This window comes from Leucopleurus acutus (assembly GCF_964270905.1).
Source record: "Leucopleurus acutus genome assembly, chromosome: 16".
In the NCBI taxonomy this organism is placed as follows: Eukaryota; Metazoa; Chordata; class Mammalia; order Artiodactyla; family Delphinidae; genus Leucopleurus; species Leucopleurus acutus.
Window position 1 is genome coordinate 75537727 of NC_139158.1, and position 25931 is coordinate 75563657.

A 25931-nucleotide genomic window follows, 5' to 3' on the forward strand; every position below is an offset into this window, starting at 1 on the left:
AGACCAGGGCACGAACCTGTGTCCCCTGCATTGGCAGGTGGATTCTTAACCACTGAGCCACCAGGGAAGTCCCACAGATTAATTTTTTTAAAGGACAAATGACTCAATACAACAGCAGGCAAAGGAGAGAAACAGGCAATTCACTGAAAAGGGAAAATAGTTGATCATCAAATATATGAAAAACTTGAATCTCACTAGTTATGAAATACAAATTTTGAAATTGATGTTATCAAACATTGGCAAGGATATAAGGACACGGGATTATAAACTGATAGCAGCCTCTTTGGAGGGAAATTTGGCATATCTAGTAAATTAAAATTACACACACCCCCTTGCTGAGCTATTCCACTTCTTTTTACCCCAGGGAAAAACATACCCACGTGTGCAAAGATGTTTATTGAGACTTAGCTCGTAACGGCGATAAATTGGAAACACCCTAAATGTTCTTCAGGAAGAGAGCTGATTTTAAAAAAACAAACAAAAAAAACGTGATATGGCCAGCAACTTCACTCCTACTGGGGGGCCCAGGTCTATGGCAGCATCTCCTATCACCAGCCCTGATCTACAGAAGCCAGCTCCCCTGAGCTTTCCACCACCAGATCTCTCTTGTGCAGATAAGTGGAGAATTCCCTGGGCCCGTTTGCAGAACAGACTGGCAGGGCGGGGTTTTAGTGTCCTCACTCTTACAAACCTGCCGTTCTGGGTCTTGGCTCCCTTCCTGCATGGTCTGCTGGGGCAGTCCTGGCATTTCTACCACACACATTTTTTCAAGCCGCCCTCCTGGGAGCACATGAGCATCATCTATCTCCTGGGGATGTGCCAAGGTGTTAAATCACAGGAAAATACTCACAAATGGTAAACTCACTCATATGTAGTATCATGTTATCTCCCTACACTCCGCCCCTGATCCAGCGCCCTCTGGACCCAGTCCATCCACACTCTCCTGACTCTGGTTGGTACACGTGAAACTGATTGTGCAGCCCCTTCAGCGTCTAATCCCCCTCCTCCCTTAGCAGCCCAGCACATCCCCAAGTCGGGCTGTGCTGCAATGTGGCTCTTGGAGCTGGGGGTGGACGCTCTTGGTTGGACCTCCTTGTCTAGAAGTGTTCAAGAGAGTTTGGAAGTGTCCTCGGCAAGATGGTGTCAACTCCAGCCTCTGCAATCACACAGCCCTGGGTTCAAGGTCAGGAGCTCAGCACTTCCTAGTTGTGTGGAAATTCACTCATCCTCTGTGAGCCTCTGTCTCCCCATCTGTGAAGGGCAGGGAGTAGCACCGGCCTCAATGGGTCTTTGTAAAGATTAAGTGAGATAACACGCGAATAGCTCCCCACAGAGTGCCTGCCTGGCTGGGCTGAGACACTTAGATGGGCCCTTCCAAACTTGAGATTCTATAAATAGGCAGACATGCTTCCCAGAAACCAGTGGGGAATTGAAAGCAGTGTCAGGCCTTGGGGGAGGGGAAGAAAGGGACTTGAGGGAGAAAAGGAAACGCACACTGGGTTCCGCTGCAGCTGCGGTGTGTGCCTGGGGTTCTCTCCAGATACTTCTCTGTTGTGGGTACCATCCTGTGCATTGAGGGATTAGTAACATCCCTGGCCTCTACCCACTAGATGCCAGTAGCACTCCCACCCCACTTTGTGACAACCTCATATCCCCTGGGGAGCAAAGTAATCCCTGGTTGAGAACCACTGCTGCAAAATGAATTAAGCCTCCCAGTAAAACCGGGATAAAAACATGCTAATACCTGCCTTGTATGGCAGCGGTACAGATTGTGGTTATTATGATGTGTTTATTGAGCACTTACTACATGCCAATGTCTGTGCTGATGCTTGGCATTACTCAGCTCACCTAATCCTCAAGCCCATCCTACTTGCCACTGCTATCCTTATCCTCACTGTACAGATGAAGCAACTACAAACTTCTCTCTTTTCTTCAAATCCAAATTCAACCAGCGCCTCCCAAAGGCCTGTTATGTGCCGGGACCTGGGGAGGTATTGTACCTGTAATAACCTCACTGGTTTCTGGGTGGATTCTGCCAAATGGGAGGCAGTGGCTGGAGGTTGGAGGGTGAAAGGAAGGGAAGATCCAGAGAATTTTTCTCCTCTCTCCACCTCCAACAACATCTTCAGCAGCTGCTGTGTCTCCAGCTCCTGCCTTACAGCCCCTCCCTCATGGGTCCTGGCTCCCGCTGCCTGTCAAAGCTTCCAACAGGTGGCCCAGGCTCCCATGCCACCGTTAATGCCAACTCCTGTCTTTTCTCTCCCTCTACCAGGGTGGCAGCCTCTTCCTTCTCTGGTTAATCACCGAGCTGCCTAATATGCCCTGTTTGGCTTCTCAGCTCTTCCATTACCCACATGACCAATTCCCTCAGTTTGAATACCTAGAGGTGTTTCTGCTTTTCTGATTGGACTCTGACTGCTACATACAGGATCTGGTTTCCTTGCATGCTCTTAGATCAGAATGTTGAGCTCTTGGCGACACATGGAGTATACCTCCTGAATACAAGAATAAATGTGTTTGATAAATGTATTAATCAGGACTCCTGATTGCAAGTGACAGAAAACCTAACCCCAAATGGTTTAAGCAGCAAAAGGGAATTTATCAGCTTATGTAACTGAAAAGTCCTGAGGATGTACTGATTTCAAGCACAGTTTGATCCGGGAACCCCAATGCTGTTGTCAGCATGAATGTGGATGTTTACAGCAGTGAGAAAGGCCCATATAAACTGTAAACTGCTGTGGGAAAGGCTATGAGTAGTATCCCAGTGGCTTTTTCTCCCCTTCTTCCTGAGTTAGGCTCGGGGCTATCTGGAATCAGACTACATTTCCACAAAACAAGTGATTTGGTGATCTACATAAGATGGTCTCCTTTTTATATTGCCAAGTAAAGACTTTAAGATAAAAGAAAATTAAAGAATTCTTTTCATCATTACTTCACAAAGAAAGAACATTTTAACCACCACTACCTGCCAAAACGGGAAAGAGATTAAACTATTAGAATAAACAGCAGTTGTTTAAGTTTATAAAATTTTCATTACATTGTTGTTTTCCCCAAAGTACCATGAACTGGTTAAAAGAAAAAAGAAAAAAAACAAACCAAAAAAACCCTCCTCATCGTCTAGCCAGGTTGTGTGTGTGTGTGTGTGTGTGTGTGTGTGTGTGCGCGCACACGCACGTAGCAGGGGGATGTTGGGTAACCCAGCTCTAGAAAATTCTGAGATTCGTAAAAAGTGGTTCTTGCCCTAAGGAGCTTCAGGTTCCAAGAAGAAGAAGAAAACAACAACAACAACAAAAACAGGATAATTGCTTTAATCGAGGCACAAGCAATAAGAGAACCCAGAGAGAGAATTAGTCCTGACTGTGGAAAAACCAGGTGGGGAGCAGAGATCTGAGTGGGCTGAGATGAATTCTACGAGCCCATAAGTCTGGGAGATAATTTTTACCAGACCAAAGAGAATCTGCAATTCCTAGAGTCTTGGTACCTTTAGGAGCAGAGATTCTATCACCAAATAATCTCTTCCAGTTGGGGCATTAATGAAAACAGTGGGTGGGTTTGGTCCCCTCTCCTCCTGGGCCCCAGAGGCTCTGAGAACCATCACCTCTGATAGGATCCAGCTTGGAATTTAGCCTTAAAGTGCCTGCCAGTGCCTGCCAGTGCAGGTTTGAGAGGGAAGCAGCAGCCCCCAGGAGGGTCAGGAGATATATGGGGTCCTCGCACCATCATGAAGGACAATAAGGTACCTGGGACAGCAGATGTCAGAGGACTGGGCTCCGTGAGACGCTGAGACCCTGCGGCCCCCCAACCCGTTAAAACCCCTTGGAGAATTCGGGGGCATACCGGGAAGTTGTAGGCTGAACTCATTATGAGGAGGAATTATCCTCTTAGCTTTCCAGTCCCACAGCTCACTGCTGGAAGCACAGAAATGAGAAAAGGCAACAAAAGAGAGGGTCCTAGATGGCGGGGGTGGGCGGGGGGGTCATAGGGAGTATCAGGCAGAAGTCAGCGAATCAGAATCAAACCTGACTGATTTTCACGCAAGACTGGCAATGAAAATAAATAAGGAAAAGTCCCCAGACTTTGTAAGATGGGCTCATGGAAAATTGTGGTGAGAGAGATTTTTTCTGATTAGCTCCGGGGAATAAAATAAGCCGGTACCACACTCACACATGACATAGCTATTAGATGTTCTTCTGGTGCCCAGGTAGCGCATGAGAATGATTCTAAGGCAAGAGGAGGAAACCAAAACCTTTTTCCCTCCTTTTTTTCAGGGCGGTGGAAAATAGGACCAGGTGGTGAGTCTAATCAGAACATTGGCGCCCTCTTATGGCCAATATATAAATTGCATGAAGGTTGAGGATGGAGGAGGGGTGGAGGGTCTTCTTTCCCTTTTATGAACAGAGAAATGTTAGATATACTAAGACGTTTCAGAGAGGCTGGCATTGCTTAAGAGGAATGTCCACTGGAAGGCGTACTCTTGGAGTTGGAGTCTACAATACCCTTCTCCTTCTGAAGCCACCTTTTCCTGCGTTCCCTGGCTTGGTAAAGGGCCTCACCACCAGTCTGGTTCCCCAAATAAGAAAGCTGGGGGTCATCCTAGACACCCTACTCTCCCTCATCCTCACATTCAGGTAGTTCCTGAGGCCTGATCATGTAACCTTCTAAACTGGTCTTGAATCTGCCTGCTTTTCACCATCTCTCCTGCTGCGGCTCTGCTCCAGGCCACCAACCCCTGTCAGCTAGAAAACAGCAGAAGTTTTCCTGTTTTGAGTATTCTCCCTTTGATCCCTTCTAGCAGGGTGATCTTTCCCTTTGTCATCAAATTATTTTTGATTAAATAACTGTTCTGGTTACCGAGCTACAGATCAAATCACCTCAAAACTTAGTGGCTTAGAACAATAATCATTACCTCTCACAGTTTCTGTGGGTCAGGAATTCGGCAAGGGTGTGGCTTGGCAGTTCTGGCTGGAAGTTTCTTCTGTGATTGCAGTGTGACAAGGACTGCAATGACTGGAGCTGGGACAGTGGGAGCCAGAGCAGGTGGGGGTTGGAGGGGCTCAGCATCTTCCTATCTCCACCTGGGCTCTCCACGTCGGCTGCTTGGGCTTCCTCACAGCATGGTGGACTCAGGGCAGTGTGCCTGATTAAATGGCAACTCAGGGCTCAGGCACAAGCGTTCCCATGAACAAAGCGGAAACTGAACCACTGTTTATGATCTAGCCTCAAAAATACATAACATCGCTTCTGCCCTACTCTATTAGTTGATATAGTCTCAAAAGCCCACCCAGTTTCAAGGGTTGGGGACATAGATCTCACCTCTCAATGGGAGGACTGTCAAAGAATTTGTGGACATATTTTAAACCTGCCACAAGAATTAATACTTGGTAAAAGTTTAAAATATGATACAGATAAGGCTTCAACCAACCCCCCCCCACATTAGTCTATGTGTTTATTATCTGTTTCTCCACATTAGAAATTAAGCTCGATGAGGGTAAGGACTTGGGCATTTTGTTCACTGCAGTGTTCCCAGTGCCTAGAACAGGGTTCGAGAACCACAGGGTGATAGGACAGAAGGAAATATCTGTCGCACTCCTCTCTGCCTAGATTAGGCCAAGGCATCCTCCACCATCCAGCTCTCTCCCTCCTCTGTGGCTCTCCCAAACTCCTGCCCCGAGTCATTTAGTTGTATACTAAGTTGCCACATCTTAAAACACAGTGCCCTATAGAGATGAGCTCAGCTGTGGGAGCCTGGGAGCCTGGATTCAAATCCCAGCGCTAATGTGAACCTATGTGTGACCTTGGACAAGAAACCTCATGAAGCCTCAGTTTTCTCCTCTGTAAAAAGGACGTACTATTACTACTTATCTCCTGGGGTAGTGTTGAGTTAATTTAAGAAAAGCGCTTAGGGGGCTTCCCTCGTGGCGCAGTGGTTAAGAATCCACCTTATGGATTAAGTGGTTAAGAATCCACCAATGCAGGGGACACGGGTTTGAGCCCTGGTCTGGAAAGATCCCACATGCCCAGAGCAACTAAGCCCGTGCACCGCAACTACTGAGCCTGTGCTCTAGAGCCCGCGAGCCACAAGTACTGAAGCCCGCGAGCCACAAGTACTGAGCCCGAGTGCCTAGAGCCCATGCTCTGCAACAAGAGAAGCCACCGCAATGAGAAGCCCACGTACAGCAACGAAGAGTAGCCCCCGCTCGCCGCAACTAGAGAAAGCCCACGTGCAGCAAAACGAAGACCCAAGGCAGCCAAAAATAATAAAATTTTAAAAAAAAGAAAAGCACTTAGGGACTTCCCTGGAGGTCCAGTGGTTAAGACTCTGTGCTTCCACTGCAGGGGGCGCAGGTTCAATCCCTGGGGAAGGTCCCACATGCCGCTAGGTGAGGCCAAAAAAAAAAGCACTTAGAATAGTGTGGCCTGGGGGAAGTACCATGTGTGTTATCCACTATTAGCTCTCATATTTCTGCATTGTTAGTTATTTTTCCAGTGTATTTGCTTTATTTTTAAGACAGCTTTGTTGAGCTTTAATTCACAGATCATACAATTTACCCATCTAAGGTATACAATGGTTTTTAGTGTATTCACAGACTTGTGAAACCATTACCACAATCTAATTTCAGAACGTTTTCATCACCCTCCAAAGAAACTCTGTACCCATTAGCAGTCATTTCTCATCCCCCTCTCTCTCCAGGGCTTGAAAACCCCTAATCTACACTCTGTGTCTATGAATCCGCCTATATCCATGATATTTTTTTTTCTTGTATTGTTTCACCCTTGACTGTGTCTTATTTTCCACCCCCAATTATAATAAAGCATAAGATCCAGAGACCCTGTCTTCTTCTCTTTTTTGTCTCATCCTGAACTTCAAACTGTTCTTCACCCAGTGGGTATCTACTGAAAAGTAATAAACTGGTCCTTTGAGTGAGAACAAATACAGAGCACCTACTACGTGCCAGGTAATGTGCTAGGTACTTTATATATACATTGACTTATCCTCACACAAACCCACGAGGCAGGCACTGTTATTATCCCCACTTTACTGATAAAGAAACTGAGACACAAGAGGGTGAGTTACTTGCCCAGAGTGACACAGCCAGCAAGTAGGCAAAGTCAGAATTCCAACCCAGGGACATCCCTGGTGGCGCAGTGGTTAAGAATCCGCCTGCCAGTGCAGGGGAAACGGGTTCAAGCCCTGGTCCAGGAAGATCCCACATGCCGCAGAGCAACTAAGCCCATGCACCACAACTGCTGAGCCTGGCTGCTGCATCTACTGAAGCCTGCACACCTAGAGCCTGTGCTCCGCAATAAGAGAAGCCACTGCAGTGAGAAGCCTGCTCGCTGCAACTAGAGAAAGCTGGTGTGCAGCAACGAAGACCCAGTGCAGCCAAAAATAAATTTAAAAAAAAATTTTTTTTTAAAGTAAAAAAAGAATTCCAACCCAGACCATTTGTATCTGGAGTCTGCACTCTTTACCACTGCATCATACTTTCTCTTTTGAGGCCCTTTCACCTGGAAGGGCCATCCTTGTCCTTCTGATTTATCTAAAGATTACCTGTGGGTATACATGTGCTATGCTTTTGGCCACTCTGTCTATATTTGGGGGATTTCCCACCTCAAGAGTGGAAGGCAAAGCCAGACATGGTCTCCAGCCTCCCTTGCAGCAAAGGGGCTGGCACGTGGCCTTGGCTCTGCTAATCAGCCACACCCACACCAGCCTTCCATTTGGAGGTGAGTGACTTGAAGAAGGCCCACCTAAAATCCATCAGGTAAGAGTAGCAGAGAGGCCTGCAGCTTGCAGAAGTGGGGGTCCTGGAAATGGCATCCCATACCCAGCCTTGGCCGTGGAGCCTGTACCCAGGATGGCGGCAGTGGATCTTTCTGGTACAGCCCAGCAGTGAAATATAGACATTGCATCCGGCTGCAAAGCCTCCAAAACTGATTTTCTGGCCCTCCCAGAGCGTCTATCAGCTTCTTGGTATATTTTAATAAAACACTTTTCTGCTTAAATTATCTGGAGTGAATGCTGTTGTTCACAATTCAGAACCTTGTCTGAGACACTCAGTGTCTGGGTATTAGTTTCTTCCTGCTGCTATGACAAATTGCCACAAACTTAGCAGCAACACCAGAAATTGATCACCTCACAGCTCTGGAGGCCTGAAATCTGAAATGGGTCTCACTGGGCCAAATTCAAGGTGTCAGCAGGGCTGTGTTCCTTTCTGGAGGCTCTGGGGGAGAATCTGTTTTCTTGCCTGTTCCAAATTCTAGAGGCGGCCCAAGTGCCCTTGGCTTGCGGTCCTCTTCCATCCTCAAAGCCAGCAAGGGCATCACTCCGACCTCTGCTTCTGTCATCACATCTCCCTTCTCTGGCTCTGACTCTTCTGCCTCCCTCTTTCACTTACAAGGACGCTTGGGATTATATTCAGCCCACAGAGACCATCCAGGATAGTCTTCCCATCTCAAGATCCTCAATTTATACAGCTGAAACTAACACAACATTGTTAATCAACTAGACTCCAGTATTAAATAAAAACTAAAAAAAAAAAAATCCTCAGTTTAATCCCATGTGTAAAGTCCCTTTGGCCATGTAAGGTTATATTCACAGGTTCTGGAGATTAGCATGTGGGTGGGTATCTTTGGAGAGTTACTGGTCTGTCTATCACCGTTGGGTTCCCCAGAAACTCATTCATTCTGAGATAAGGATTTGGATGCACATGGTTTATTTGGGAAGCGTCAGTAGGAGAGAGGGGAAGTGAGACAGGGGAGGGGAGGAAGCCACAACAGGGTGTGTGGCCAGAGTTGTCTCTTCATCACTGGGTAGCTCTCCCCATTGTGTCAACCCACTGGCATTTCTGGTGTGCCCTAGGCTCAGCCAATCACACATACGGGTCCAGGGGGAGCGCTCAGGCCAAGGGTCTGGCATATTTAAAAACAAAATATACCAAAATAGCATGTAGCAGACCCTGTCAGTGCTCCAGACGTTTGCCCTGGGTACTCACCTCTTCTGGCTGCAGGAGGCTGCTTTGCATAGGCCATGGGGCTTGGCCAGCCTGTGAGCAGGACACAATATCAGAGCTGATGCCCCCAGAAGCAGCCCATAGTCAATGATGGGTGAGAAGCTGGTGAATGGATACTCTTGCTCTCCCATCCCTTGGCTGGGATAACTCTGAGACATGCCTACACTGGCTCCCAGAATTCTCCGAGGGAATGGAACCCCAGATGCCCTCGGTGATGACAGGCTTGATAGCACACCTGTGTTGGCTGCATCCCCACTCCTCTGCTGCTGTGTCCTGGGATCACCTCCCCAAACACACTTGAATCCTTGTCTTGGGGTCTTCTTCTCAGGGAGCCCAAACCAAGATCCAGGGACAAACAAACAACAAAACCCCACAACTGTGGTGTCAAATATTTACATTGGGCAAGTGAACACTTTTTTAGTGCAGCTGGACACAGGGACACAAGCAAGCAACATACAATTGCTGTATACATAACCGCCTTTGGAGACAATCTTGAAAATCTACATTTGAGGCTTTTCCTAAACATGAGGCCCCAACCAAATGGTGCTTCTGCCTCGAGCCCCCCCCCCCCCCCCCAGCCATGCTGACAGGCATCGAGGAGGCTGCACTTGAGTCTGGCCTTAAAGTAAACATGGAAAATGAATTTGTTTCCAGGGGAGCAGTGACACACAGAGGCACTGTGGGAGCGGGGGGCGGGGGGTGGTCATCCAGGACGGCTGGGCTTATAAAGAGGCTGTGTATCATGGGAAGAAGCCAGACTGGCAGCTGGAAAGGCAGACTGCAGGCACAGCTACAAGGGCCTTAAATGACTGGTGCTTGTTACCAAGTCAAGACATTACTCAGAGGAAAGCAGGAGTCAAAGCAGACAGTGTGGGCTGCCAACTTTATCCGTTAGACTAGGTTCAGCTGCAAGAGATAGGGAACTGAAAATAAAAGGTGCTTATTCTATCTCATGTAAAAGTCAATGGGTCAGCACCCCAGAATTGGCATGGCACCCCAGAGTTGGCATGACTCTCCCGAATGTCAGGGACTCAGGCGCCTTCTCTCTTGTTCTGCTGAGAAAAACTTCTATCCCAAAGATCGCCTCCTGGGTGCAACGTGGCTGCTGGACAAAGTGCGCTGGGAGGAGGATGGCTAAACAGAATGCAACGTATCTCATTAAATTTAAGTTTCAGGTAGACAGCGAATTCTTCTAAAAATATAACTGTGTCCAAATTATTGCATGGGACCTACTTATACTAAAAAAAAAAAAAAAAAAAAAGGATTTCTTGTTTAGCTGAAATTCAAAGTAACAGCTGTAACAAATGACCTCAAACTCAGTGGCTTAAAGCAACACAAATATAGGCTCTCACAGTTTTGGAGGTCAGAAGTGTAAAATGGATCAGCAGGGTGGTATTCCTTGTGAGGCACTCAGGGCACTTGTTTCTCTGCGTTTTCCAGCTTCTAGAGGCTGGCGTGCCTCGGCTTGTGGCTCCACAATCACTCCAACCTCTGCTTCCATCAACACATCTCCTCCTGACTCTGACCCTTCTGTGTCCCCCTTATAAGGACTCTTATTATATTGAGCCAACAAGATAATCCAGGATAATTTCCCCATCTCAAAACCCTTAACTTAATCACATCTGCAAAGCCCCTTTGGCCCTCTAACATAACATATTCACTGGAGATGAGTTAGGATGCGGATAACTTTGGGGACCATTATTATGCCATAGAAAAACAGAAGTTGTGCCCCCAAATAACCTGCTGATTAAATGACTAAGTTCTGTGGTCCCCAATCCAGCTCCCTCCCTCCCTGCATTCATTCATTCATTCATTCATTCATCCCATAAGTAGTTATTGAGCACTTCCTATGTGCTCTGGGCGTAAAGCTGTGAACAGAACAATGTCTCCACCTTCACGGATGCACACTCTACCTCCGTTAACTATTCTGAATTGAAATTCATAGATAATGAAACCTTCCTATGCACATAATTTTTTGGAAAATATAATGACCTAATAAAGACGAAACAAAAGGAAAGCAATGTGTAATTTGTAGATTTGATTTCAGTATATAAATGTTTAGGTGCTATTACACTAAGAGATATAATGAATCAGTCAGCTGCTAGAACCTAAAAGTCAAACTCCCTGGATTACAACAGCTGCAAATGCAAGGGTGCCATTGGGGCAACTCAAATACCATGGCTGGCCTAAATGGTGGCAATGTGGTTTTGAAACAGTGAACAGCATTTGGTAACGTTCCAGACAAAATACAGTTTTCCCTTGAATTATAATCACAGTTGCATTCCTGGAAAATTCAATATATATTAAAACCGCACCAAAAATGCTTTGTGTTTTTATGTAGGTTCTAGGCTGAGATCATTATCAATAGGTTTTTCACCTCCAGGAATGTCTAGTCCAACCAAGTGGGACATGTGTAATTCTTTGCTATCTGGGAATGTCCAGCTCTCTGCAGGATGTAGACAAGCATTCCTGCTCCCCCCGTCATGACAATAAAAATATTTCCTCCACAAAATTTTAAAAATGTCCCTGGGGGTGGTACTGCCCTCAAGGAGAAGCAATGATTGAGCATAACAGAGGTGCATATGTCAAGCCCTTGATGGGAACAAAAAGGAATCCAGAATGGCCTGAGAGTCCTGACGAGGAGGAAAGGGGGAGAGAGATGAAGCCAGAGAAGTCGGCCACAGTGAGATACTTAGACTCAATTCCAAGGACAATGGAGAGTGATGGGGAGTCACTGTAGGGTTTTCAGCAGGAGAATGACATGGCTTGACCTTGTCATGGGGGGATGGCTCAAAACACCTGTTAGTCAGTGGACTGCACTGCTTTCTTCTGCATTTCACACGTTTGTTCATTCACTCACTAATTCATTCAACACGTGAGGACTGAGGAGTGTCTCAGTGATGTATGTATTGCTGTGTAACAAGCTACCCCCAAATGTAGTGGCTTAAAATAACAATCATTTGTTGTTTTCCACGAATCTGTGGGTTAGCTGGGCAGTTCCTCTACTGGTCTCACCAGGGTTTCTCAAGCTGTTGAATTCAGCTGGTGGGTCAGCTGGGGGCTGGGCTCAGCCAGTCGTGCTGGGATAACGGGCCTCTCTCTCCATGGGCTCTTTCTTCCAGATGCTCCTGCACCTCTGAAGACCTCATGATGCCTGGGTTCTGGAAGAGCACAGCCTCACTTCCACCACATTTATTGGTCAAGGCAAGTCACAAGAGGGTAGAGAAACAGACTTCACTTCTTTCTTTCTTTTTTCTTTTGAGATAACATTTATTCATTGAAGTACAGTTGATTTACAATGTTGTGTTAATTTCTGCTGTACGGCAAAATGATTCAGTTTTATATATATATATATATATATATTCTTTTTCATATTCTTTCCATTTTGGTTTATCACAGGTTATTGAATATAGTTCCCTTTACTATATGGTAGGACCTTGTTGTTTATCCATCCTACGCAGACTTCACTTCTTAGCAGGAGGAGCTGCAAAGTCTCCAGACAGCAATGGAATTTATGGCCATGAAACCTTCTACCTAGCTCCAGAACAGGCCCTGGGGATGCAGCCTGCTTCTCTGTGACCTAAACCCTAGTCAGATGACAAACAAGTCAACAAGTGAAAAAGGTCAGAAAGTGCTGTAGGGAGAGAGGGGCTACTTTAAACACAGTGATCAGGGAGGGCCTCCCTGAGATGTTTGAGCGGAGACCTGAGCATCTGAGCATGTCTGTGTCAGAAGTTTCCAGAGATTCCAAAAAGACACTGCCCTTGCACGCCCAGCAGCACCATGGCTCCCTTGGGGGAGGTGGGCAGTGTGAAAGGAAGGGCTCCAGTGGACAGCACAGAGTGGGCCAGAATCTGTCTCCTTACCCTCATTGGCAGGCTGTGTGACACTGGCCATCTCTGTTTCTTCCCCCTGTCTGATGCCCCCAAGTGTCCCCACCTCGCACACTGCACTGGGAGGAACCACGGGTTTATGAAAATAGATGGATACACTCCAGAGGGAGGTGCACTCGGGATGGTCCTTTCTGGCAGCACCACGCACAGATGTGGCACTGGACACACAGAAGTTCACTGGACTGGATGCCAGGAGTCGGGTCTACTCCAGGGACAGGAGGGTTGTGTGGAAGGTGTGTGTCTTGCCACAGGGGTGGTGAAATCCCATTTCTGGAGAGTGTGCATGAATACACCTCCTTACCATCCCTCTCTCCCCCGCCCTTTCCCTCCACCCTCCACGCCCCCCTCCTTTGCTCTCTCCCTCTCCCAGCCTGTTTCCTTGCCTTTCTCGCCTCCTCCCCCTTCACCTCCCTCCCGCACCATTTCTTTTTCCATTCTGCCTCCCTCTCCTCCTAATTCCCCCCCTTCCCTTTCTTTCCCTCCCTCTCCTCCTCTTTGTTCCCCCTCTCCTCTGCTCTGCTCCCCAACTCTCCTCTTCCTCCCTGCTCTCTCCCTATCTCCCCCTCCCTTTCCCCTCACTTCTCCTCTTACCTTCCCGTCTCCCCTCCTCTCACGCCCGCCCCCCTCCAATCCTCTAGCTTCCTCTTTTCTCCTCACCTCCCCTGACTCCCTAATCACCTCTCTCACTCACCAACTTTCTTTGCATCTTCTCTCTCTCCCTCACCTCCTCTCTTTCCTCCTCTTACTCCTTTAGCATCTCTCACTCTCTTTTTTTCCAGTCCTCTTGTTCCCTTTCCTTTCTTCCTCTCCTCCGATCTCCTCCACCTCTATCTCTCCTTCATCTCTTCTCTGACCCTGTCATCCCCACTCTCACGTTCCTCATGGCCTTTCTCCTCACCTTCTCTCCTCACACCCCCATCACCACCCTTCCAGCCTGCCACCACCTTTCTTCCGTCCTTCACATGCCCTCCTGCCTCCACCCACTTCTACTCACCTCCCAACTTTGCCCCTTCCTTCCTCCACCCTCGCCCCTCCCCTCCTCGTCCACCTGGCCCCGCCCCACCCCAAGCCTAGGCCACGCCCCCCAGGGTCACGGAGTCGACGGACGCCGTAGCGCCCCCTCCAGTCACGTGGTCACGTGACGCGCTCCAACATGGCGGCGCCGTGGGGCCGCGGCGTCGCTTCCTGACTGGGCGGCGCGGACGGACGCGGCTGGTGCCGGCGTGGACGCCGGGCCCTCAGCTTCGCTCGCCCGCCTGCTAGCGCCATCCGCCCGCGGGGTTTTTAGCCCCCGCTGGGCCGGGGCCATGCAGGAGAGCCAGACCAAGAGCATGTTCGTGTCCCGGGCCCTGGAGAAGATCCTAGCCGACAAGGAGGTGAAGCGGCCCCAGCACTCCCAGCTGCGCAGGGCCTGCCAGGTGGCGCTCGGTGGGTGAGCCGCCCCGGCCCGGCCCCGCGCCGGCCTCCCCGCGCCTGCTGTTACCCCACGGGGCCTCAGCCCGGCCTCCTGGGCGCCACGACCCCGAGTCCCACCCTCCCGCCCTCCTTATTATACCCCGGGAGAAACTGATGCCCTGCCAGCTTGGGACTGGCCCAAGGTCACCTAGCAAGTTGGTGACAGCCAGGGCTGGCTCTCCAGCCTCCCAGCCCAGGGCTCTTGCCACGGCTCCTTGCCGTCCTATTTCCTGGTTCCTTCTCTCGTCACCTTCAGAAGCAGCAGCCCGTGCTCTGAGTTTTTTCTTTACCTGGGTTCTGCTGGTTGGAGTTACCCCATGTGAGCAGAGCTGCCCAACTGGTTTAGGGAAACTCCTGAGGCCTGCTTTGGAAGTGCCCAGCTGGTGTATGTTTTCCTTTCATTTGGGGATCGCCCATAACTCCCTCCAGGAGGGAATGTAGAGGGTTATCCTGCACCTTCAGGTATTGTAGTGTTAAAGAGATCTGCTCTTTCCTTGCGGTCCACTCAAATAGAGGGTCTGTGAGGGCAGAGACACTTGTTTGTTTTATTCACCGCTGGATCCCCTGCATCTGCAACAGGGCCTAACACGCAGTAGATGCTGACTGAATGGACCCACAGATGATTGAAAGAGGGGAGAAGTCTGATTCATCTCTAGTTAAAACCTTGGTAGTTGATTCCATCATCAAGATCCTATCTTTTAGTTTGTCACTCAACAAATATTTATCAAATGCCCACTGGGTGGCAGGCACTGAGGATACAATGGGGAATGAGACAGACAAGGTATTTGCCCTTACAGAGCTTCTACTCTAATAGGGGAGGCAGAATAAGTAAATTTTAAAATGAATGAGACATTTTTTTGAATGCTAATAAATACTTTCGTAAAAGCAGTTTTAAAAAGTTTATTTATTTTGTTTATTTATTTTTGGCTGTGTTGGGTTTTCTTTTCTGCGCACGGGCTTTCTCTAATTGAAGCGAGCGGGGGCTACTCTTCGTTGCGGTGCGCAGGCTTCTCATTGTGGTGGCTTCTCGTTGTGGAGCACGGGCTCTAGGCTTGCAGGCTTCAGTAGTTGTGGCACGCGGGCTCAGTAGTTGTGGCTGGCGGGCTCTAGAGCGCAGGCTCAGTAGTTGTGACACACGGGCTTAGTTGCTCTGCGGCATGTGGGATCTTCCCAGACCAGGGCTCGAACCCGTGTCCCCTTCATTGGCAGGTGGATTCTTAACCACTGCGCCACCAGGGGAGCCCTAAAAGTAATTTTTTCATAATTACCTTACTTCTGTAAAATTTTTTGTAAAAGTAGATGTGATAAAAAGGGCTTGAGGACTGCTTTCCATAGGGTGGTCAAGAATGTAATCCTTTTTGAGGAGGTGACATTTGAGCTGAGTACTGAAAGGCAGGAAGTATTCACCACGTGGAATTTCAGAAGAGAGTTCTAGGCCGTGAGGATCAATACATTTGAATAGAGTTGGCATCAAGTTAATTCATCACCCCAGTGCCTTTGGTTTGGAATCTGTAAAAGTGACCACGTAAATGGAAAGTTTGCTTTTCTGTCACAGAGTTTGAGGTTACCATCACCTTTCTCCTTTCATTTGGTGCAGGGTACTCTGGGAGTCTTCTCTTGGGGCCTAGGAATGGGTTTGTGAACTTTGCATTTATTTCTCTGGGAAGAAGGCGGTGCCTCTCATCAGCTTCTCAGAAGGATCTGAGACTCCCTCAAGGATCAAGAACTATTGATACAAAGGTGGTTGTTGCTGAGAAAATCTGGAAACATACTAGTTCTGTGAAATTCAGGATCAATTAGAGGAATTTACTGAGACTTAGATTTGTAAAGCTTTTTTATTCAGGAAACCAAGGCTAACTGTTGGATATTGTTTTATCAGGAATGCAGGATAAGCACTACAAAGCAGTAGTTAGGCAAAAGCCTGGTACTTACAACTCTGCTTGGAAATCTGCCTGCATTCTATCCTCTCAGTGTTACTTTAAGTGAATTGTTGCAGAAGTTTCAAAATAGTTATTTGGCAGAGAAGTTTTCATTCCCCCTTCAGAACACTTAACATCAGATTTTCAGCAAATTGTATATCACTTTGTTGGAACCTACGTATAAAATCGTCACATGGATCATAGAGGGCCTTAACATTGAGAGCTTTTTATATATTTTTGGATCATGCCTTGTTGAGAAATTCAGATTTTTCCAACCCAAATTGTGGAATGCACATTCAGGGTTTTGGTAGTGAATTGTAAGAAATAGCCTATACTGAAAATATAAATTCTCCATTAAAAATATTTTTCTTGTCAAACAATATAGACGAGTTAAATAAAATATCCCATATGATGTTATTTAAGAAAAAGAAATAGCCGATAAAGGAAGTAATGTGACCACAGGTTAATTGAATAGCAAACTGTCATGGTGGCTCATCATCATCAAATTGAGTAATTATTACAAGGGAACCTATGTAAAGAGTTAGACTGGCCATCTTTTTTTTTTTTTTAAGACAGTACTTGTGTGTCATTGCTGTTAAATAAAAATGACTGCAGAAGAAAGCGTATAGCAAAGTATCTGGTGATATTTCACTCTGCATCTCAAGGCCCAGTTTTGTGTCCAGTAAAAGTAGCTGAAACAAGCCTGTGTACGAAGCATTGCAATGTGGCGAGTATTTTAGAGATTGCCGTGTATAGATTATTACTCACTTTGATAAGAGGAGCTGTAAGTGACTGCTCAAAGTTGAAATGTTTGAACGATAGGAGCACTTCCAGCAAACAGCTTCTGTGACCTTCCACCAGTTGTAGCATATTAGAGGGAGGGGATCACGGATGCAGGGGCTGTGTAGTGTAGGGATTTGGAGTGTGTTCTGTGGACTCAAGACTGCCCGGGTTCAGATCCCTTGCCTTCTACTTGCTATCTTTGTGACCTTGGACAGATCTTATAGCTTCCTGATGGGGTTATTATAAAGATAAAGTTAGGGGGCTTCCCTGGTGACACGGTCGCTAAGAATCTGCCTGCCAATGCAGGGGACACGGGTTCGAGCCCTGGTCTGGGAAGATCCCACATGCCGCAGAGCAACTAAGCCCGTGAGCCACAGCTACTGAAGCCCGTGCGCCTAGAGCCTGTGCTCCGCAACAAGAGAAGCCACCGCAATGAGAAGCCCGCTCACCGCAATAAAGAGTAGCCCCTGCTCGCTGCAACTACAGAAAGCTTGCGCGCAGCAATGAATAAATAAATAAAACAAATAAATTTATTTTTAAAAAAAGATAGTTGGCGTGTGCAAAAAACTTGACGTGTAGTAGGTGCTCTGTAAAGGCTTGCTCTGTTATTTATTATTTTAAGCTGTGAGAAACCACAAGACACTCTAAGCACCCTGGCTTGATGTTAACTTAGGTTGGTTCCTCGTTCAAGAATGACTTATTGCTCTATTTGGTTTGTAGATGCAATAAATTGGAATGTAATTACACGACTGAAAGGCTGTGTTTATTAGAGTGTTAACTTGCTAAGCTCAGTGAAGACAAGGGTTGTTCCTTGTAAAAACAGTGATGATCAGGATGGAATAGGTTTGGAGTAATCTCCGGGATTCATCTTCACTAAATGCCAAATGCATAGGTAGGGTCTGCCCGATTAGAGGATCATGGCCTTCCAGCCTTTATTGAGAAATCAAAAGAGCCTGTGAAAGTATTCATCACCCCAAGGACATTGTTGCTCTTTACTTTCTTAATGAAGTTTTTATATATATTAATAGTCTTGAACCTTTCAGCCCTCCAGTTGGGGTACATAATTACATTTTTAAACCTCCCTTTCACAGAGGTTTTATTTAAGAGCCATTCTCTCACATGGTCTCTTTAAATTATATTTCTGTCCTTAAACTCTATCAAGTTTAGAGACTTGAGAAAATAAGCTGAGTAGTTTCGAATGGTGTGGAAAAATCTGGAAATCTCGAAAACTTTAACTGAATTGTTTTCATAGTAGTCTTCATATATGGTAGGAGATTCGGTATCTTATTTAATAATTTAATACCCACAAAGTGCCAAGTAGGAGCTGAGTGCTCTGTAATTGCCAGTTGTCATTAAACATACCTATGTTTTTCATATGAAATTGAGTGACTTTAATTTTTAGAGCAGTTTTAGGTTCACAGCAAAATTGCCTGGGAGGTGCAGAGACTTCCCATATTCCCCTCCCTGCCCACCCTCGTGCATGGTCTCCGCATTACCAACATCCCTCACCAGAGTGGGGCGATTATATAGTGACGATCCTAACTCTGACGCATCATTATCACCCAATTGAGTGAGTGACTTTTTTTTTTTATAAATTTATTTATTTTATTTATTTATCTTTGGCTGCATTGGGTCTTCGTTGCTGTGTGCGGGCTTTCTCTAGTTGTGGCGAGCGGGGGCTACTCTTCCTTGCGGTGCATGGGCTTTGCGTTGCAGCGGCTTCTCTTGTTGCGGAGCACGGGCTCCAGGCGTACAGGTTTCAGTAGTTGTGGCTCGTGGGCTCTAGAGCGTAGGCTCAGTAGTTGTGGCCCACGGGCATAGTTGCTCCGCAGCATGTGGGATCTTCCTGGACCAGCACTCGAACCCGTGTCCCCTGCATTAGCAGGTGGATTCTTAACCACTGCGCCACCAGGGAAGCCCGAGTGAGTGACTTTTCTAAATCACATGTTATATAATAGCTATATGATATCAACCATGTACTAAGCACTTCTGTGTTTCAGGCACCGTGCCATACGCTTCACATGCAGTTTAGTTCTTACTATTATTATCCTCATCAAAGGCCTTAAGAACTTGGCTGACGTGACTTAACCAGAAGCAGTGGAGCCAGGCTGTGAACACTGGCAGTCTGGCTCCAGAGCCCAAGATCTTAACTATTACTACCATTCCTCCTCCATACAAAAGTTCTTATGTTGTATAAAATACTCATTGGAGTCTTAAACAATCATTATATTGGCAGTGAAGTTTCTATGCAGTGAACTTTTGGTGATGTTTCAGTAAGTAGAGCATTCAATAAGTAAAGAGACCGTATTTTTTGTAGTTGAATTTTGAGATGTAGTATTTGAAAGCCTCTAATCAAAAAGATCACAGCTTTTTCTCTGCAGCTTTTTACTGCTTATGTCTTTGGTTTAATTTACGGACTAACAGGAAGAAAGAAATGAAGTTAAAGAGCTGGTTTCCCATGAGTTTCATTTGAGGTATTATATCTTGCTGATTTATGACCTCTCTCTACATCAGCAGTAAACTCTTCTATTCATTCTGGAGTTGTGACGTGTGATTGATGTCCGTCTTTGGGTACGGCAGGCAAAGGGAAACCAAAGTTCAGAGGGCAACTTGCCTACATCTGCACATCCAGGTGGGCAACAACTACAATGGGTAGCTGACATATAAATCATAAAATCCACTTTTAGATTTACTACTCTGTTTAATATACGGGATTTAGAGACATGTGGGTCATTGGTGATCTTAGCTTGAGCTGTTTTGGTGGCACGCTGAAGGTGAAAACCAGTCTGGAGTGGGTTGAGGTGTGAGTGGGAGGTGAGGAAATAGACCGTGAGCGCACGCAGCTCTTTCCCAAGGTTTGGCTATGCTGTGAAGGGGAGGAGGGAGATGTGGCTCATGGGGGTTCTTTGGTTTTTTCTTTTTCTTTTTTTAAAGGTAGAAAAGACTCAAACTTGTTTAAATGTCATTAGGATGAAGCCAATTAAGGGAGTATATTCATAAATTTTAGTTGCATGTTAATATACAAAAAACATTCAGCATTCACATGTCCGTATAATATATGGTAAATGGCTTTTTCCTGCATACGATGTTGTTGTTCTTCTAACTTTGATGTGTTTGAAATAACTGTTCTCATTATTAGGAGGAATGTAAGTGCAAAATTTGAAAAATACCAAAAATATCCCTAAATTGTCATAAAGTAAGGCTTTCAATTGAAACACAAAATAAAACCTTTAATGTTAGCAAAGTCGGGTGTTTTGATTAGACATCTTGTTTATATGTGCTGTAGATTATAAAAATTTTGAGAAATAATAGGACTTGGGACCCTGACATTACTTTTTGTTGAAAAGCTTTATAGTGATTCTGCAGGAGGAGGTTCTCTGTCTAGAAGCAGCACTAAAAATTGAATTTTGATTATTGAAAAGCATTTATTTGTTGGATTGGCAGAAAATTCATTGGGAGCTGTGTTTGAAACTTTGCTTATTGATTGGTCTTGTGATCCTGGACTAATCATTTAGCTTCTCGGAGCCTTGGTTTCCTGGGATGAGAAAGGTGATAATGCCTGTGTCACAGGATTGTTGTAAAGGTTATATGAACTAACGCAATAAATAACTGACACCGTATCTGGCACCTAACAAATGACCTACTAAAATTCAGAGGCATTGGTGTTACCATATTTAAGGGAGAAGGAACTGAATACTTGTTCTTCCTGCCTCCTTTATTGGTTGGTTTATGGACATCTTTGCTGGTCTCTGACATTTTGACACTGGTGAGGCAAGTGGTTGGAAAAATTTAGAGCTCTGTCCTGTACTTGTAAATCTCAGGGGAAACCATAAGCAGTGCTGGGGAAAACAGTGAGACCATTCTTTATGGAAAAGAGCAAACTTGTGAAAATGTGTGCTTAATCAGCAAGTACATGGAGTCTCCTATATAAATAGCTCAGAACTGTATTGAGTTCTTTTTCACCAGGCTGAGGGGGCCTGCCTGGAAAATACTTGACTTTCTTTCCAGCAAGGTTATCTTAGAAAATCCTTAACTGTTTGCGAATTTATTCCTGGAGTCTTCCTATAAGAAGCTTCTTTGGGTTTACCGTCTTGGTTGTAAATGAGTCTTTTAGCTTTTTTATTAGGTATTTCATTAGTTTTATAGACTTGTGGGGAGAACAGCCTTCTTGTGCTAGGACCTAGAATTCTTAAATTTTCCCTCTGTCCTAAGGAGTAGTCAGTGCATACTTGTTCTCTATGTAGTCCTTCTGACTAAACCAGGGTGACATTCATTCAGAAGATATTTACTTGGGTGTCATACCAGGTGTCATGATGCAAGGAAAACAAAACAAACAAAGACCCTGTTCTCATGATGTTTGCAGTTAATGGGGAAGAAGGGGACTGTTCAGATGATCATGTCCTCTGAGTCATATTAATAACCTGACAACTCCTATGAAGGAGAGGAACCTGGTCCCACAAGGGGAGTGGACAAAGGGATGAAGGAAAACTTCCCTGAGGAAGTCTTGAGAGCTGAATGATAAATAAAAATTAAATAGGTTAGGGTGAGAGGCATTATGGCAGCAGGAGGGGGAACAGCATATGCAAAGGCCCTGTGTCAGAGAGGAATATGACGGTTAAGGAAACTAAAAGATACAACAGCCTGTGAATCTGTAGTTACCTCAAAATTTTTTAAAAGCTTTAATAATAATTTTTTTAAAAGAAACTAAAAGAGGCCACTGTGTGGTTGCAGCATGGCAAATGAAGGGGGAGAGGTTTTGGGGATAAGGTGGGAGAGGTAGTCCAGGGTCCTACCATGCAAGACCTTGGAGGTTATGTTGAGGAGTTTGATTTTTAGACCAAAAGCAGTGAGATAACACTGCAGAGTTCTAAACAGGGAAGAAGGTGATGGGATAAACAGGTTTGTATTTTGGAAAGATCACTTTAGCCATTATGTTCAGAACATCTTCGAGGAAAACCAGAGGGACTGCCCAGGGACCAGTGAGAAGGCAGTTACCATCATCCAAGGGAGAGATGCTGGTGGCCTGGACTTAAGTAGTGACAGTAGTAACAGAGTAAAGTGAATGTATCCCCACTTGTTTAGAAGGTAAAACTAAGAAAACCTGGTGATGGATTGGGTAAGAACACGAGAAAGTGGATCAGTAAAGCTGACTCTTAAGTTTCTGACTCACGCAACTGGATGGATAGTGGTGCAGTTCTTTTAGATGGGGGTGGGAAGACCATCTAGGGAGAGGTGGGTGGAGGAGCTTGATCTGAGTTGGGACTTGGATGTGTTGAGTTTCACCTGCCTTTGAGCATCCAGTTGGACAGGTGGAATAGGAAGTGGATGGATGTACGAGCCTTGTGTTCATAAGGCAGGCCGGCACCGGAAATCGAGATTTGGGGGTCATCCGAGCCCAGGTGGGAATTGAAGATGCAGTTGAGGCTGCGAAGGCCTGTGGGGGAGAGTGTACAGAAAAGGAGAGGCAGGAGAGCCTGGGCCTGAGGAACCCTGGCCTACCTGGCTGGGCAGAGGAGGCTGAGTCTACCAAGGAAATGGAGAAGAGATGGGACAAGAAGCAGAGGGCAGATGAAAACGGGTGCTTATGAAGCCGGAAGTCGAGAAAATTTCCGAGAAAGTTTCAAGGAGGGGGAGGTCAGTCAGGTCAAATGCTGCAAGGAGGTCAGGTCAGATGGCAACTGGAAAATTGCCCATCAGATTTAGAGACATGCGGGTCATGGGTGACCTTAGCTTGAGCTGTTTTGCTGATGCAGTGAAGGTGAAAACCAGACTGGAATGGGTTGGGGCACGCATGGGAGGTGAGGAAACAGACACAGCTCTTTCCAGGGCTTTGCCTGGGGTGTGAAGGAGAGGATGGAGATGTGGATCGTGGGAGTTTTTGGTTTTATATTTTTCTTTGTTTAAAGGTAGAAGAGGCTTGAACTTGTTTAAATGTCATTGGGAAGGGAGCCAGTTAAGGGAGAGGTTAAATAATGCAAGAAAGAGAAAGGACAGTTTATTCATTCAGCAAATACTGAGTGCCTGCTCTGTGTCTAGGAATTCCTAGATAATGGGGATTCAGCAGTGAACAAAACAGACGGAAGTCTCTGTTATCACAGAGTTTATATTCTACTGGGGAAGATGGAGAATAAGTGAACTGATACAAAGTATGTCAAGGGTGATAAATACTGTGATGAAAAACTAGGAAAAATCGGTGTAAAGTGAAAAAATAAAGCAGGTAAGGTGGTCCAGAATCACAAGGAGGGCAGTTTTAGGTGGAGAGGGAAGGCCTCTCTGAAGAGGTGACATTTGAACAGCCATCTGAAGGAAGGGAAGAGTGAGTCTTGTGGATATCTGGGGGAGAGAGGGCATTCCAGGTGGCAGGAAGAGTAAGTGCAAAGGCCCTGAACAGGACAGGCAACAAGTAAGCTGGGGGCGGGGTGGTAGGAGGTGAGATCAGAGGGATAGCAGGGGGCCAGATGTTTTAGAGGCTTGGAGGCCAAGTTCAAGATTGTGAGTTTTTACTCTGTGAGATGAGAAGCCAGTGGCATTTTGTGCAAAGGAGCAGATGTTAATCAGATTTACGTTATGATGGTTATGGATAATCTGTTTTGAGCAGATGTAATCTGATTTACATTTTAAGGGACTCCCTCTGGCTGCTGTGTAGACAAAGATGTGGGCCAGGAGGAAGGGTGAGAGCTGAAGCTGTGAGACCACTTAAGAAAGAGGCTCTTAGTCTAGGTGGGAGATGATGGTGGCTTGGTCTGGGGTAATGGGGATGGTCCAGCATATGAGAAGTGATCAGATTCTAGGTAGTTCCTCAGGAGGCAGTAGGGATGGGAGACTGCAGAGTTGGAGGGGCTTGACACTGTTTTCTAGCAGGAGAGAGTGCAGGCTGGGTACAGAAGTAGGTGAGTTTGTAGATTGGCCAACAGGAAGTTGAGGGAGTCTCCTCGTGTTGGCTTCTAATTTCTGCATGAAATAGGCTGCTCCATCGGTTGTGAGTAAAGATGAATGGTGATGACTAGGAGGGAGAGATGGGGTATTTGAAGAGAGTAGAGAAATGTGCAGTAGTCTTTGTGGAGAGTTGGAGGTGGTGAGCTTAACTGGCAGTATTTAGGGTTCCATTGTGGTTGGTGATTAGGGTCTTTATAGACCTACCAACTTGCCCTGTAGTCAGAGGTCTAGTCGTTAGGTGGAGACAGGTCAGAGGAGAGGGTCATATAATCTAAGTTTGGGATTTTGCCAGAAGTTAAGACTAAAAGTCAGAGAGAGTCAAGCCTATTGTTTGGCTGTCATTCAGATAACAATCCTGTAATGGGACCCATCCTGGAAAATGAAAAGAGGGGAAAGCTGACAAGTTCTTGGCCTTGTCAGGTCTGACAGGCCAAAGAAGGGTCCTACTGGGAGCAGTTAGTGGGTCATCTGGAAGGAAAGGAGGTTGTGGGCGGAGAACAGGCAGCAGCTAGAAGTAGCACAGTTCCAAACAGGGACAAGATTCAGAGTATGGCCAGCCACGCCAGGCTGACTTGGGGTGGAGGAGGAACTGAGGGTAGTGTTGGTTTGCATAGTAGAGAGGGGTATGCAGATCAGATGTGTGAGGGGAGGTGAAGGTTCCATGGGATGTCGTGGGACTTTGGGGGGTTGACCGGGATGGCGTTGTTGAGCTTGGTCGTGGTCATTGTTGGACTTAGCTTGGGAGTGGAGCAGAGAATGTGAGCTGGTGCCAAAGTCATTGATGAATGGGGAGGTGTGACCCGAGGTTCCTAACTGACAGCGATGGCCAGGAAGGATTTCCCAGGAAGACAGCATGGCTTTTCAGGTGCAGCTGCCCCACCCCACTCAGGTCTGGCTCCTTTCCAGCCTGCTTATTTATTGCTGCTAATTGCCCAGTTGGCTGTTGGGAGAGCAGTGCATGTTAAAAGGCAGGGCAATAAACTGGAGCAACTGTGCCCACTCCTCCTCCCTCACCCATCCTCCTCCTCTTTGGCTCTGGAGCAGACAGCCTAGGTGTGAATCCTGTAGTGGCACTTCCTACTGTGACTGTGGGCATGTGACTTCACCTCTCTGTGTCCAGATTCCTCACTGTATATGGTTAGGAGATGAGTCTCTTGTCTTCCTGAGTTGTAAGGAGGACCAAATGGGCACCTGCCCCTAGCGAATGTCAGCAGTTATTATGATGATTTGTGTTCCACTGATTTTCTTCTTTCCCTTGGCTTTCCGTCGTTCCACCGATGGCGCTAGAGATTTTGCACTATTACTGACTCCTGTTTTAAGATAAGAGCAAGAGAACGGACATTTATGGACCACCTGTGTATGCCTGACACTGCCTTAGCCATCAATACTTCGGGTTTGTTAAAAGAATTACCTACACCCAACTGCCTAGTTACAGTCTCTGGAGCATATGGGGCTGCTTTTTATCATCCTCATTTTTTTTAGAGTAAGACATCAAGGTTCAGGGAGGTTTAATAACCTACCTGGCATCATTCAGCTAATAGATGTCCATTTTCTTTCGGAACTTCCAACCCATTTCTTGTCTTTCACCACACCAGGCTATGTCAAGTGTTCTGTGGGACCCCATGCCACACACCTTTTCCCTGTTTGTTTTTTTTTTCCTTGCCTCTTTTTTTTTTGGCCACGCTGCATGCAGCATGTGGGATATAGGATCATAATTCCCTAACCAGGGATCGAGCCTGTGCCCCCCGCAGTGGAAGCACAGAGTCTCAACCACTGGACCGCCAGGGAAGTCCCCTGCCTCTTTTCAATGGAAAAAAATATTGTATTATCCAAATATATCTAGAAGCCACCTGTTGGGTCAGACTATATGGAACTACTACCCTCAAGCCATTTCCAGCTTTCCTGTGGCTCATGCTCATCCGTCTCTGCCC

At 46.4% G+C, this 25931-nt stretch overlaps 1 protein-coding gene across 1 annotated transcript in view; it reads left to right on the plus strand.

Annotated features, from left to right (window-relative positions):
* The first annotated feature begins 14050 nt into the window (after positions 1-14050).
* ARFGEF2 (ARF guanine nucleotide exchange factor 2) overlaps positions 14051-25931 on the plus strand; it is a 99810-nt gene continuing 87929 nt past the window's right edge. The window contains exon 1 of the mRNA XM_082858090.1: positions 14051-14335. Coding sequence (XP_082714216.1) covers positions 14215-14335 — 121 coding nt within the window. The 5' untranslated portion in view covers positions 14051-14214. The remainder of the gene's footprint in view (positions 14336-25931) is intronic.